Source organism: Agelaius phoeniceus, chromosome 6, assembly GCF_051311805.1.
Source record: "Agelaius phoeniceus isolate bAgePho1 chromosome 6, bAgePho1.hap1, whole genome shotgun sequence".
NCBI lineage: Eukaryota > Metazoa > Chordata > Aves > Passeriformes > Icteridae > Agelaius > Agelaius phoeniceus.
In genome coordinates, this window is record NC_135270.1 from 24576163 (window position 1) to 24590223 (window position 14061).

Consider the following 14061-nt stretch of genomic DNA (forward strand, 5'->3'; position numbering starts at 1 on the left):
AAGACTCAACAAATACGTTGGTTTCCCTTCACTATAGCATTGAATAGGAGAAGACTTTTTTGAAGCTTCAAAATGTGCTAGAATATTCATCATTTTATATTGTGATGAATGTTGTTTTATATTTTCAAGTGATATTATGAATAATTCACTTCATCCTTTAAAAGGAGGTGTTTCAGAGGTGATCAGCATCCTTAAATAAGTAAATCAAGAGTATAAAAATCTGCTCTGAATTTAGATTTACCCCACTCACTCAAGTGACCTTTAGCTGACATTAGTAACAACTAACTGAAAAATGAAGGGAAATGCCTTTCTGAACCACTTATTTTAAATAGTCCGCCCACTGAAAGGTATTCTTCAACTCTAATATATCTAATAGCATCAGTATTTAGAGCCAAGAAACAGTACCACACAGTCCGTGGTTTGATTTGAGGTGTTATTTTTGTGCTTTTGATGCACATCAGAATGGGCCTATCACTAACAGAAGTAAAGGTGTTCAGTTTTAGCAACTGCTGTTGCTTCCACTGTTGAGAGAGGAGCATGAGGAAATTGGCATATCTAAATTTAGGTGATTGGCATGAGGCTAAAAAGAAGCTTTCTACTTGCTTGTTTATGTACAGTTAGGTATATGTTGGTAGTCTAAAGATAGAATAAGCAGAGGAAAGACAATGAAAGTAGTACAATAAACCACATTCAAGCCTTGCCTCACCTAGAAATGAAGAGATAAAGGGAAGTGCTGAATCTGACATACTTTTTTTCTTCTTTTTTTAACATTCCTGTTGTTCACAGACTTAACAGGCTAAAAATAATCAGCAAATCATAAACATAAAATCATAAAACAGACATCTGTCAGGTTCATTGAAGTACCTGATATGCATCCTCTTAAACTAAAGACACAGTCCATTACCGGGAATCTGGTTTGATAAGCCCATATCCTAAATACAAGGGAAATAACTGCAGTTAACAGAGAAGACCTAAGATCTAGTAAGCACATATTTGCTGGTAATACTCTTTATCTTTTGCTTCCTTAGCAGTAGAAGATAGGAAGTTGTTTATTGGAATGATATCCAAGAAGTGCAATGAAAATGACATTCGAGTGATGTTCTCCCCCTTTGGGCAGATTGAAGAATGCAGGATATTACGGGGCCCGGATGGCCTGAGCCGAGGTAAGCAAAGCAAGAAGCTTTTTTGGCAGTTTAAGGATGCTGGATGCTGCCTTTTGCAACTCAGCCTGGCATTTGAGCTTTTTCTGTGATTCCCTCCTACACCTCCTCCCTACCCAGTAAGCATTTTCATTCCTGTATTCATCTCAATAATTGTGGAGGTAGTGAACAACTTGATTGCTTTTTGTTCTTTCCCCAGGTTGTGCATTTGTGACTTTTACAACAAGAGCCATGGCACAAACAGCAATCAAAGCAATGCACCAAGCACAAACCATGGAGGTAAAACAAGTTAGTGGGTGTCAGGAGCAGGTGTAATTGTCAGGCAGTCACTATGGAGTTTCAGGGACTAGAGAGCAGAGAGAAGGACAAGTGCAGTTCTATGTTTCTTCACAAAAACTGCTCCTGGACCCCTTGTGTTTGTTTGCTTTATTTTTAGAGTTGGAGATAGAAACTTCATCTGCAAAGAAAATACTAAAATACAAAACAGAATTAAAAGCAAATGAGATTTTGAGCCTTTGATGAAATGTTCTGTTTGAATATATATATTATATATATGTCTGTATGTATGCATAGAGGAGGAGGGGAATGATTCCAATGACTGGGTCTTAATTCAGTATTTTTTGTGACTGCTGGGGATAGCAAGTATGTAATTGTTTGAATTGCTATTTGCAGGGTTGCTCTTCTCCCATTGTTGTAAAATTTGCAGACACGCAGAAGGACAAAGAGCAGAAACGAATTGCTCAGCAAATTCAGCAACAAATGCAACAGATCAGTGCTGCCTCAATATGGGGAAACCTGGCTGGTCTCAACACACTTGGACCCCAGTACTTAGCAGTGAGTTTCTGATTTGGGTTCTTTTCATCTCTTCAGAGATTGGAGTGTCTGACTGTCTTGCAGTGTTTAATATATTCATTTTTAGAAGGCTCCTGGAAGATAGGAGCTGGGTTCTTAATCCCCATTTTGTGGATCAGAAGGCTGAAATCGTGTTATGTGCTCTCATCTAGTTGGAATACTTTTATAGGAGGATTTCAGCCCCAGTCAGAGTAGCCCTAGTTCCTGAAACCTTGGGTTTTTCTCCTGCATTCTGTAGAATATGCTTTTTCTGTATATAGTATTGCCTCAATGTTTACCATATAAATGCCCTTTTGATGTCTATCTGATGACATAGTCCTTGTATTCCTTTATAATTTTCCTTTATTTCTGTCATCCTCTTCCAGTGAAACCTGGAACAGTACTTGGTACTGTCCAGATAGAAAGGATGATCAGATTTGAAGCAGAGTAAATAAACCCAAACAACAACCAACCTAATAAAAGCAAAGCCTACAGAAAACAGAGAGGAGTTATTCTGTTCAGCAAAAACGATGTAACAGAGGGTAGACTGCAGTTTCATTTCAGTTGATTTTGCTGGGTTCCTAAAGGATGAACTTTTCAAAAACTGATATGCTTTTGCTCAAGAGAGTTGCCAGAGTAGGTCTGACAACTGTATTCATGTAATATTAAGTCTGAGGAACAGAAAAGGAAAATTTCATCTCATTCTTGGTATGGTGTCTAGTTGAAATGGGACAATTCTCTTACTACTTTTTTAGTTTTGGTAGACTGGAATTTTTTTAATAACAGCTAGTTAATAGAAAAAGGATTTGGAGATCTCTAAAAACCTTCTGAGCTAAAGCTTGAAATGTCTTTTATGTTTGCTGTGCATAAGGAGAGTAGAGGAGGTTCCCTCTCCTGGTGGCTCTTTGGTTTTGGTTTGGCATTGCCATTTGGCCCATGCTGGCAGTGTCAGCTGTACAGTCTGTTTTGAGGTAGCATATCCTTAGGGTTGGTAATCCTGCCTTAGGTGCTTTGAATAAGAATTCTCTCTCACTACTGATTCTGCTGGTTTTGTCTTTGTGTGTTGGCTATAATTTTCTCTCAGCACTGCTGATGTTGAGTGAGGAAAGCATTGTGCTGTTGCTTTGGCTGCAAAGTGCTGCATGGGCTACGTGGAGCTTCACTGCGGTGGTGCTCTGGCTGTGCTGTTCAGGGAATTCTCTTTATGCTTTGCTGTGCTGTGGTGCCTGGGCTGCGGGAATTCATTTGTGACGGCGCTCTGGCTGTGGTGTGATGCAGTTTCTCCCAGAAGCAGAGCCAGCCCTCACTCTCACTCTTGTTTTGTTTTTTGGTGTAATGTCTAGCTTTATTTGCAGCTCCTTCAGCAGACAGCAGCTGCTTCATCTGGGAACCTGAACACACTGAGCAGCCTCCACCCAATGGGAGGTGAGTTTTCTTCAACCAGAAGACAAATTCAGTGCCAAACAAAAGAGAACAAGGGTAGACAAAGTAGCCAAAAGGCTGTAGGCATTTTAATCTCATTTAAAATAAGTAGTCCTGTGTTTGCCTACTCCTTTGAAATGACAGGAATTCTCTGCTACAAGTGTGGATGTTCCTTCTTAATCTTACTTAACTATTGTCCCCAAGGTAAGTGGTGGTATCTCCCCAACCTCTGGCATGTAAAATTGTCTTCCCTTATGGGTAGCAAAAAGAATGCTCTCTGTATTTGTTTTCATCCAAACAGATGCATATGTTAAGAGCTGTTTTTTGAAATAGGCACTCCCTAATGCACGTGTTTTCAGTGATTCTGGATTCTTAGTTTACCCATTTTCAATACCCAAGAACAAAGCATTTAAGTTGGAAATACATTGTTGTTAGGAATGTCAGTATCACGTGCCCTTTCTGTGCAGAAGTTTATCCAAAAGTGTCTTTATGTTGGCTGGTGCACCCATCAGTAACAATTACAAGTGTTTGCAAAGTGTTACATTTTCATTTGTAAGAATTTTGATTTATACTGGAAGTTGATTCTAAATTCAGCTTGCTACATTGACTTCTTTCATGTTAGACTTCTTCAGAGCTCTTAGATCCAAGACCTGTGCAAAAAGCAGGTTTTTTTTAAAAAACCATTTCACTGAAATCCGGTGTGGGGGTGATCTATAAATTATTTTGTTGGGCACATATCCTGCCTTTCCCGCCTCTTGTGTCTGCTTAAAAACAGGATGTAATAAAGAAGAAAGTACAGCCGTAAGCACTGGGGCAGAGGGAAGGGCATAACTGTCTGAGATCGAGAAGTTTCCAGGGTAATTCTTTCTTCGCTATTAAAAAACAGAACAAAACAAACCCCCCCCTCCCCAAAAGAAAAAAAAAAAAGACAAAAAAAACACCACCACACCTTAAAACCTGAAATCCAGACATATAAATAGTGTGTTGTATGGTTATTCCAAATCTGATTCCTTACCAAAAAAGTTGTAGTTTTAAGGTCTTGATGATATCTCAGCTGATCTCCTTTCTTGAAATTCATAGAAAGAAAAATTAAGTAGGTTATTAGATCCCACGTTTACCAGACTTTGCAGACAAAATTTAATCTCAACGCTGTTTGAAAGCAGATGGGAAAACAGTGTGATGACAAGAGGACAGGTGCAGTGTGCACATGACAAACTGCTTCAGTAAGGAACAAGCTGCTCTGTTCTTCATTAGCTCCAACACTTGCACTTTTAACCCTCTGTAGCACAAAAAAAGCAAAATAGAAAACTTCTTTAGCCTTATGCTTTTATGTTACAATTGAATCTTGAGAATCTAAATAAAGGCAGAATCCACTTGTTTTGGATACTAAATTTGCCAAAGGAAACAGATCCTGCCACAAACCCATAACAATTGAAAAAGAGTTTAAAAAACCAAACAAACTATACTGAAGGTATTAGAAGTACTTTAGAAAATAATTTGTTTATAATGCATTATCACTTTCTTACGTTGTCTGTTTACTGCTTAAATTACAAAACTGAGGTTTTAATTATTTGAGATGTATGCTTTGCTCCCAAGGTCTTACTGAGTATCCAAAAGATAACATACCACCTCTGCTTAGGATGTTCTGATGTTTTTAAATGAAGGGTGATTAATTTAGTTTTGTTTCTAATTATGTTGGGAATAAATATTAGGGATTGTCTGAATTCAGATGAAGAGAGGAGGAATTGTTTAAGTAATCAAAGGTAGAGACAAAAAATGGAAAATAAGGGAAAAGTGAAGGGAGGCAGAATTGGAAGAATGGAGCTAGTCTACGAAAGGATGGTTAAAATTCAGGAGGAGATCCATTCTAATGGATCCTCTAGCAGATAAAGAGAGCAAAATACAGTCAGTACTGACCAAATGGTTTCATTCAGAAGCAGTGGCTCAAAGTGAAGGTGAATCAGATTAATAAATTGACCAGTAAAATTCATAAACACAGGGGTCCCTTCCTCCCTTGTAGTATTCCTTGCTCCCTACACACAGCATGCCTGAGGTTTTGTTTTCCTTTCCAGTGGGTTTGACCAGCCTACAAATATGTTGGTTGATCCTGTGGTCACGAGTTGCCACTTAACAATTGTCTCACAATTGATTGTTGCTTCTTGGCTGCCAGGGGGACCAAACACAACATGCTGATGCTCAGCTGATGGTGGGTTGAAGCCATGACTTTGTGGCCTCTGTGGTGTGAGGCCTTCATGAAAGAATTTTGCACTTACTGCTGTCCACATACAAAGAGTGTGGAGGGACACGAGGATGGGAGAAGTTGTTGGCCTGGTGTCTAGGCAAGTTCTGTAGCTTGCACACAAGCTCTCAGACCCTGGCTTAACTCCTATGTTTTGTTGACTGGAGAGAACACTGCTTGAAAATGCCTGTCCTTTGGAGTCTCCATCTGGCATAATGACTACCTGGCCTTTTCCAGAATCACATCTATCTGGGCAAAGAAAAAGATGTTCAATGATAGCAAGGAGCTGCAATGTAGGAAAGATTGGTAACTAGTGTTAAGCCTGTGGCTTTGAAGCTCGCTGCCATTGGTCCCTGTGATGAGCTTGCTGTGTGTGTCACACGTGGGTGCCGTGGCAGTGCCAGCAGACACTCGCATTGCTGCCTGTGTTGCAGGACTGAACGCCATGCAGTTACAGAACCTGGCTGCCCTGGCAGCCGCAGCCAGCGCGGCTCAGAACACACCAAGTGGCACCGCCGCGCTCACCTCCTCCAGCAGCCCCCTGAGCGTGCTCACCAGCTCAGGTAAGAGACTGCCCCTGCTCTAGCCTGACCTGCACTGCCCTGGAAGTCCTGTCACCTGTTTGTCTAGCCCTTTTTGTCACTTTCATGTTGATCTTTAATAGAGAAGCAGTTTACTAGTAGAGTCACTGGCCTCTGTTTAGGATAGATATCTTTGCCACTAGCAAGAGCTTTTTTACCTGCTGTGTCTCTTCCTCCAAATGGTCAGATTAATTTAGAGTAAAAAGAATTTTTGAGGTCATCATGAAGCAGAAAGGTAGGTGACCTTCTTCCAGTCATATTATTACAATCTCATCACATATTTGGTTTATCTGTGGTTTTAAGCAGGCACAGGTAAATAAATACACCCTGTTCCTCTCAATATGGAAAGAGAAAATGCCTTTAGCATGAGATAAAGCATTCTGTGCACTAGAACAATACAGTTTATATTCCATTAATGAAGACAAGGATATTATAACTTCCTCATAAAAGTAGAATAAACAGACACCTAGCACTTCTACTGGAAAGTGGTTGTATAGACCTTAGTGTATGAGTTGCACATAAAAATCAGTATCTTCCTTTCGCTTGCCTTTTTTGTGTTTTGTTTGTTTTGAGTTGTTTTGTTTTTTAACTTTAGGTTATGTACATTAACCAGAGATACTAGAATGTCCAAGTAGTGTTCTTTTGCTGTCTTATTGTTAAATGTGATCATTAAATGCAACAAGCAAAAAATTAAAAATAAATTCAGTTGTGCTTATGGCAGACATACTAAGTTTTTATCACAAATGAGGATCAGTATTCTGCTCAGTTATTTTTATCCTATTTTGAGTTATTACTAAATCCTGCCATGAGAAGGGAGACCCTGTATTTTCAGGGTGTCAGTTTTCCAGCATCTCTGGCTTCTGTCCTACAGAGTTGACATCCTCACCTGTGATTGTGAGAGACCAAACACGGTTGGAGGAGGGGGTTTTACATTTCCACAGGTAGATTTTGAGTTGTGTAGGAGGACCAAGGAGCCAGGCTAAGAGATTTTAAAAAGATTACAAGGAAAAGCTGTTTAGAAAACCTTCTGTCACATGATTGGGAGTTAAACCATGGGTGCTTTGCACAGTTTTCTACTTAAAGAAATTCCCAAGAAAGAATTAGTCCAAAGAGTGTTCTGTTGCAGGACATTTTTTTACATAAAAACTTTGTGGTCTGAAATCGTTAAAAGATTGCAATTTTTAAACTTATCTTGACTCACAGCTACGTATCCTATTCTATAATTTAAAAACAAAAGAGAACAAACAAAAAACTATGAAGAGATCAGACTATAGAAGCGCTGCATTCATAACCCACTAATGCTTCTTCATCATAAAGGAAGCATGAAGGTGAATGTATCTGACAGTTTCTCCTATATTTCCTCATGCTTTGTCAGGTTACAATTTGTTGAGATTGGCATTTAGAACTAAGATTTCCCTATTGGCTGTCTCGTCTGATGACTGCAGCAAGTTTGTTCTCTGTTTTGTTGGGGTGGAGAAGGGCTGGCAGGTTGTGAAGTTCAAATGTCAGATGTGCTAGAAAAAGCAGAGACAGCCTCTTCTCAGAAGTGTGCAGTGAAAGGACAAGGGCAATGGACACAAGCTGCAGCCAAGAAAATTCTGATTAGATAGAAAAATAAAATTATTGGCAAGAGTGATCAAGCTCAGTAACAAGGTGCCAGAGGGGCTGTGAAATCTCCATCATTTCAGAGACTGAGAATTCAGTTGGAAAGGACATTTTCAAGTTCAGAGGTTAGATGAGCTCTGAGCAGACTGTTAGACAGGATAATCTACAGAGGTCACTTTCAAATAAGTTATGCTACTATTCAGTGATTCTTTGGAATTGGCTTTCCCTCTCTGAATTTTGGCTGTTCCACAGAACTATGCAAGTTCCTTTTTCCTTGATGAGAGACATACTTCAGGACTCTTCCTTTTTTATCATTCTCATGGAGGGGCTCAGGGATGGGGAGCAGCCCATTTTCCAGTACTTTCTGTGCTGAATTCAAATAACCTTCTGATTATCAGTAATATCACTAAATGGTTTTGTGTCAACAATTCAGTTATCATGGTGGATTATTTGTATTAATATCCTATACAGATTTATCAATTAACTCTTCACAGGCCTGTAACATGAAGCAGGCACTATTGTCTTTTTCATGCCTTTTATCTAATTTCAAATATAATTTTAAAGAGTAAAAATTAGCTTTGTTCAAAATAAATAAAAAGTTTGAGAGCATGTTGTCTATCAGTAGTCACTGACATCAAATTCTGAAACAGTTCTAATGCCTTTTGTTAGAGGTATAAATATGCTTCACCTTTTAGGACTACACTCAAACTGAGATGAGGGGAAGCCTCAATGTGTACAGACACATTCAATCCCATGATACTTCCTGTAATTATACAGCTTTTTGACTCTCTAGTCTTCAAGTAAACTAGAGATTCTATTTTGGTTAATATTCATATGTGCATTCACTCTGTATATGTTCACATAGAAGGCTGTTGGGCTCCACACAGAAAACATCTATCCCTCCTGAGCCACACCCAGACCCTGAAGAAATTCAGTATATAGCAGTTCAATACCATGTGTTAGTAAGTGCCTGCCTTGTCTGAGGGACATATGGCAACATCTACTGTGATAACCTCTTAAACCTAACTGCAGATGAGATGACTAACTCCTTGACTTCTCTCCATCTGTCATCCAAATGTTCACCTGATGCTTACTTGGACATCTCTGCTCAAATTGCATAATTGGTGAAAAAATCCAGACAGTCTTTCTGCATAGTTGCTTTCTTGACTTTCTTTCATCTGCACTGATACCATTTGTATCTGGGGAGCTTGGAAGTCTACACAGTGCAGTCCATGGACTTATGGATGGGTTACCTGTTGGAATGGTAGAACTCAGAGGTGTTATGTATTGTTGTTGTGCTGCCTTCCTACCCATTTCAGATAATTTTCTTTAGATAGTTCCAAGCACTATCCAAGTGTATTTTGATGTAGGATGGGGTCAAATAAAACCTTCAGCTTGCTGAAGATCAGCTCTTGGAACTGAGCAGTCTGCTGCTGTTATGTAGTTGTTGTTGCAGAGACCATGGCTGTAGATAAACTCAAACTAGCTTGTGAAAGGAACATCCAAGGAAGTACTATAGAAATATCTCAGGTTAGGAGTGTCCTGTCTGCCATCTTTTTGACTTAAGCACCAATAAGAATTATCTGCTTCAGAGGAAAATGAAATGGTTGCAAACACTGAGGTATGTTTCTATTTGTCTTCCTTCTAAAGGCAACCTCAAAGCTTAGATGATTTTCTTGGACTTGATGTGTCTCTGGCAAAATTCTTTTCAGAGATAGCAGAACATTTCTGGTTTTACTGGAACTGATTCAGGTACAGTTCAGTCTGATTCATCACCTGAATTCAGCTTTTCTTCAGCTTTTCTTCATTGATTGGATGCTACGTGACTGAATTAGGACAGACTTAGTGTTCTCTCAGTTTACCTACCTCCACAAGTTGTTACTTGATGTCCTTGTCTGAGTGTCATTTTCTTTCTAATAATATGTCTTTCAGTATCTTTCTACAGAGCTCTTCTTTATTACATATTCAAATTTTCTTTAAACCTTCTTAAGCATTTTCACCTACTTCTGTTAGAGTTCACCTTTTTGACTAGATATAACTCAGTATATAGATTTAAGAAAACATAACCTTAGCAGCAAGAAAAAACCCAACAACCCACCAAAAACTGCACAGAAACAACATTAAGAATTAGGGATAGAGTAAAGAACATGTATAAAACAATAATGATTTCCCATCCCCATTGCTTTGTTCTCTTTTCTGATCTAAAATATAACACAAGAAAAAACAGAACAGAAATGTTGACTAGAACAGTGGAACTCCTTTGCTATTAGGAGTAGTCTGAAAAATAGAAGACTGACATATGAGGATATGATTACAGCCTACAAATACATTAGTGTTGTGATGAAGATAAATAGGAAAGAACAGACATTAGATATTTCAAGAACAGAATTGCAGGATATCAGGTCAAGTTGTCACCTGATCATTTAAAAATAAAAACCAGATTTTTCTTAGCACAGTGCATGATTAAATTGCAGAAGTTGTGCCTTAGAACATAGTAGAGTCCAACAATTGGTTTTCACATTGTGCTGAAATTAATGAATGAAAATTGTGACTTTATTACAAGGCATTGCCTTTGGCTGAAAAAATCCTAGATTCACAGATGGCTCTGTTGGTATATAGGCTATATGCAGGAAGCATTCCTTTGTAATTGCCCTGTATTTTTGCTCTACTGTTACTTATCTGCCTTTTGTCATCATCAGAAATGTGATGCTATCTTCAATTCCATTGTACACAGGATAAAGAAAATCCAGACAAGTCTTTTGTTTTCTCAGCATTTTCAGTACTAAAGCATTTCTTGTTTTGCCTGAAGAAATTACTGATAAAGGCAGCTAAACTAAAATAACCGTGTGATCAGCTTTTTATAGTGGTTTAACTTAATTTATTTAAAATCAGAACCTTTTAAAGTAGGGAAGGTACCCATATTCCCTTTCACCTTGTTCTCTAGCCTTTTTTTCCTTAGCTGCTGCTATTTTATTTGGGATAGGTTTGGAAGGATTTTTTAAAATTGTGTTCTCATCTGTCAAATAGAGTGTCTTTTTGAATTATAAAGATCAGCAATGAAATGTTGCAGAAACAAGTGATATTCTAAAATCAAGGTGAATGTATGATTTCTGAACTCTGGCTTTGATTCAGTCAGCTGTGCTAATTTTTCTACCAGCTTGAGGGTTATATTGGAACTTGTTCCCTGTGTTTTCCCAACATTTAATATGCTACTGATAGTAAGACAGGAAGTGTGTCCTTTCATCAGAGTAAGCATCTTAAAATAGTTTGGGACATTATCTCTCAATTTTTGATTTAATAGGACAGTTTTTCTTAAAAAGTACTAGAGGAGGTTTGTCATTCCATCTGTTATTACAAAAAGTGGTATGAAGTGCAGCCCTCTGGTTCTCATGCAGCTTTGGTTAGGTACAGCTCCTTTAGTTAGGGGGTTGTTAGGCTGTATTCCATTTACATAGTTCCAGTATCCCACCCCAGCAGGACTTCGTGCCATAAACATGAAATGGTAAATTTGTAGTGTGGATGAAACTTCTTGAAAGATGCTAACAATTCTTTCAAAAGTTTTAATTGAGCATAATTGAGAATCACAAAAACACGAAGAAAATTGAAAATGCCTCAAATTCAGTTCTTCTCTTACGTTCTTGGCCAAACTGATAAATTCCTCCTGCAAACAGATTACAGGATACCCCTACAGCATCAGTCTTCAGTATCTTTTAATTTTTAGCAGTCATAAATATTTTCTAGTGCATCTTGTGCAGGAAATATAAACATCTTGGTTAATAGCAATACACATAGCTTTTCTTCTGCAGTAGTGTACAAACCTGTTAGAAAAACCACTGCTATATAATCATAAAAATACTATATGCATTTCTTACTTTATCATGTCCATAAATCTTTGTAGCTGACCTCAGTGTGAATTTCTTTATCTTTTGACATACTAGCTTTCTTTCTCATTATTTTGATGTTGACTTCTGTAGAAGTAACTGTACCTGGTGTAGAATTTGGAGAGCCATGTAAGCTGTCCTAGGTACTATATTTGTAGACTTCTCTAACTGAATCAATGTAGTTGAAGATGTTGCTGGAATAGAGGACAGACTATTTATTTTTGGATGTACATTTCAAGACTTCTCTCAGTCCTAGCCCCAGCTGTGGAAGCAGGATTTTTAATAGAAAATTATTTAATGTGTCAAAATAATCTGGGCATGTGGTGTTACTGTTCGGGCAGAAAACCGTATGTTCAGCTTTCTGTAATGTCCCTAGTACCTATGTTGCAGGTCTTTTTCACCTTGAGTGATGTTTCAAGGATATGTGTTAATACATAGCAAGTGACTCTTACTTTAGGCAGCAGGAAACAGGGCATCACTGCTGGTTACCTTATGTTGAGATACAGAGTTTAGTCAACATTTATATAATGTCTCAATCTTACATGTCTTACACTTACTGACATTATTATTGCTACAAAGAGTATAGATGTTATGATGAAGTAGAAATTTTTAAAAATGTAGGAAGGCCTAGAACATAACATGTATGTTCTTATATAAGAACATATAACAGTATGATCAATCAAGTTGTGTGGGTTTGGGTTGGTTTTTTTTTTTAACGTAAAGTGTTCTGTGTTGCCTGGATCTGTTCCTTACTAGTTTTTTTCTACTGGAATAACTTTATGAAGAAGTTGAATTATCAGGACTGAAAATATGAGATGAGGTTTAATTGTTTTATTTTAATAGCAGGTTCCTCACCTAGTTCCAGTAGCAGCTCCTCTGTTAATCCAATGGCTTCTCTTGGAGCTTTGCAGACACTGGCAGGTGCTACAGCAGGCCTCAACGTTAGCTCTTTAGCAGGTAAGTTATGTCTAGTGCTGATTCTCATTCCTCAGCCTGTGCTAGGTCTTTGGGGGGATTTTTTTGCTCCCTGCTTTCTGTAATTGTGCAGAGCATTTGAAAGGTTGTTGATCTGGCTCAGTGGAAGTACTTGGTCATCTTTTATTTCCTCTTTCTTATACAGGAATGGCAGCCTTAAATGGAGGACTTGGCAGTGGTGGTCTCTCAAATGGGACAGGTAGCACAATGGAAGCCCTCACACAGGCTTATTCTGGAATCCAGCAATATGCTGCTGCTGCACTGCCCACACTCTATAACCAGAGTCTCTTAACACAGCAGAGTATTGGTGCAGCAGGAAGTCAAAAAGAAGGTAGGCAAAAAGTTGCAGAAACTACTTAAGATGGGTTTTCAAAAGGGCAAGCTTAGCCCTTGCACCTACTTTACCTGCAGATTTTTTTATTTGGTGTCATATTTTAGAATCCAGGAGTTACTGAAGATAAAAAAGGTCTCTCTGTGGGATCTTTCTACTAAGGGCTGCCCAAAGTAGTTTTTATACAGGATGTTTCTCATGGGGTTTTTCTAGTCTTAAGTGCTTCCTTAATTGTACTCCTGTATGTTCTCAGAGGGAAGGAGAATATGAGTGTACAGCCTGATAGATCCCACTGTCAGAGAATCAGATGTGGTTTTGTTAGTGCTGTTTTCTGGGTCCTTCACCTCTTCCAACAGCCAGCTACTTATGCCAGTCTTTTCACTCTATAGATTCAGGTTAAATTTAATATGTAATGTAAAGTAATGTAGAATGTAGGAGTAAGTTTCCAGCAAAATGTTTAGAAGAGAATCTGTCAGATTACAAACAATGTGATTATTTGTATTTTGTTTGGAAATTTACTTAGTTGCTTTGGACCACAATTTTTGCATAGCCATTTTTTGTTCAGTCACCATCTAGCATTCAAACTTACTGTTCAGTTGTCATTACAGCAAGTATCTGTGAACCAGTTTTGGCACAATGTGTAAAGTACAAACAAAAGTGGTCAGAAAGAGCTAGAATTATTTGAGTGATCAATCCCAGCAAAGGGTCATGCTCATTTATTCTGGAACCAAGTGCTCTGCAGTACTGTAAACAGCACTTTCATTGTTTTATCCAGAAAATCTGTCTTGACTGGCTCATCCACCTTTTTTTGTGCAGTGGGTATGTGGTATCCATGCTCTTTCTAAATTTATTTTCCTACTTGTTTGAAGGTCCAGAGGGAGCCAATCTGTTTATCTACCATCTTCCCCAGGAGTTTGGGGATCAGGATCTGCTGCAGATGTTCATGCCATTTGGAAATGTCGTCTCTGCCAAGGTTTTCATTGACAAGCAGACCAATCTAAGCAAGTGTTTTGGTATGTCAGATCTACAGCTTCCT

The 14061-nt window shown here is 38.4% G+C and overlaps 1 protein-coding gene across 22 annotated transcripts in view; it reads left to right on the top strand.

The window, feature by feature from the left end:
• Positions 1-14061, top strand: part of CELF1 (CUGBP Elav-like family member 1) — a 58594-nt gene that overhangs the window by 34035 nt on the left and 10498 nt on the right. For 15 of the 22 annotated variants that reach the window (XM_077180041.1, XM_077180045.1, XM_077180048.1 and 12 more), the window contains 8 exons: positions 1029-1163; positions 1360-1439; positions 1833-1994; positions 3335-3416; positions 6087-6215; positions 12563-12676; positions 12840-13025; positions 13895-14038. In XM_077180041.1, the coding sequence (XP_077036156.1) occupies positions 1029-1163; positions 1360-1439; positions 1833-1994; positions 3335-3416; positions 6087-6215; positions 12563-12676; positions 12840-13025; positions 13895-14038 (1032 nt within the window). The remainder of the gene's footprint in view (positions 1-1028; positions 1164-1359; positions 1440-1832; positions 1995-3334; positions 3417-6086; positions 6216-12562; positions 12677-12839; positions 13026-13894; positions 14039-14061) is intronic. The other 7 variants (XM_077180039.1, XM_077180038.1, XM_077180037.1 and 4 more) reach the window with 7 other exon arrangements.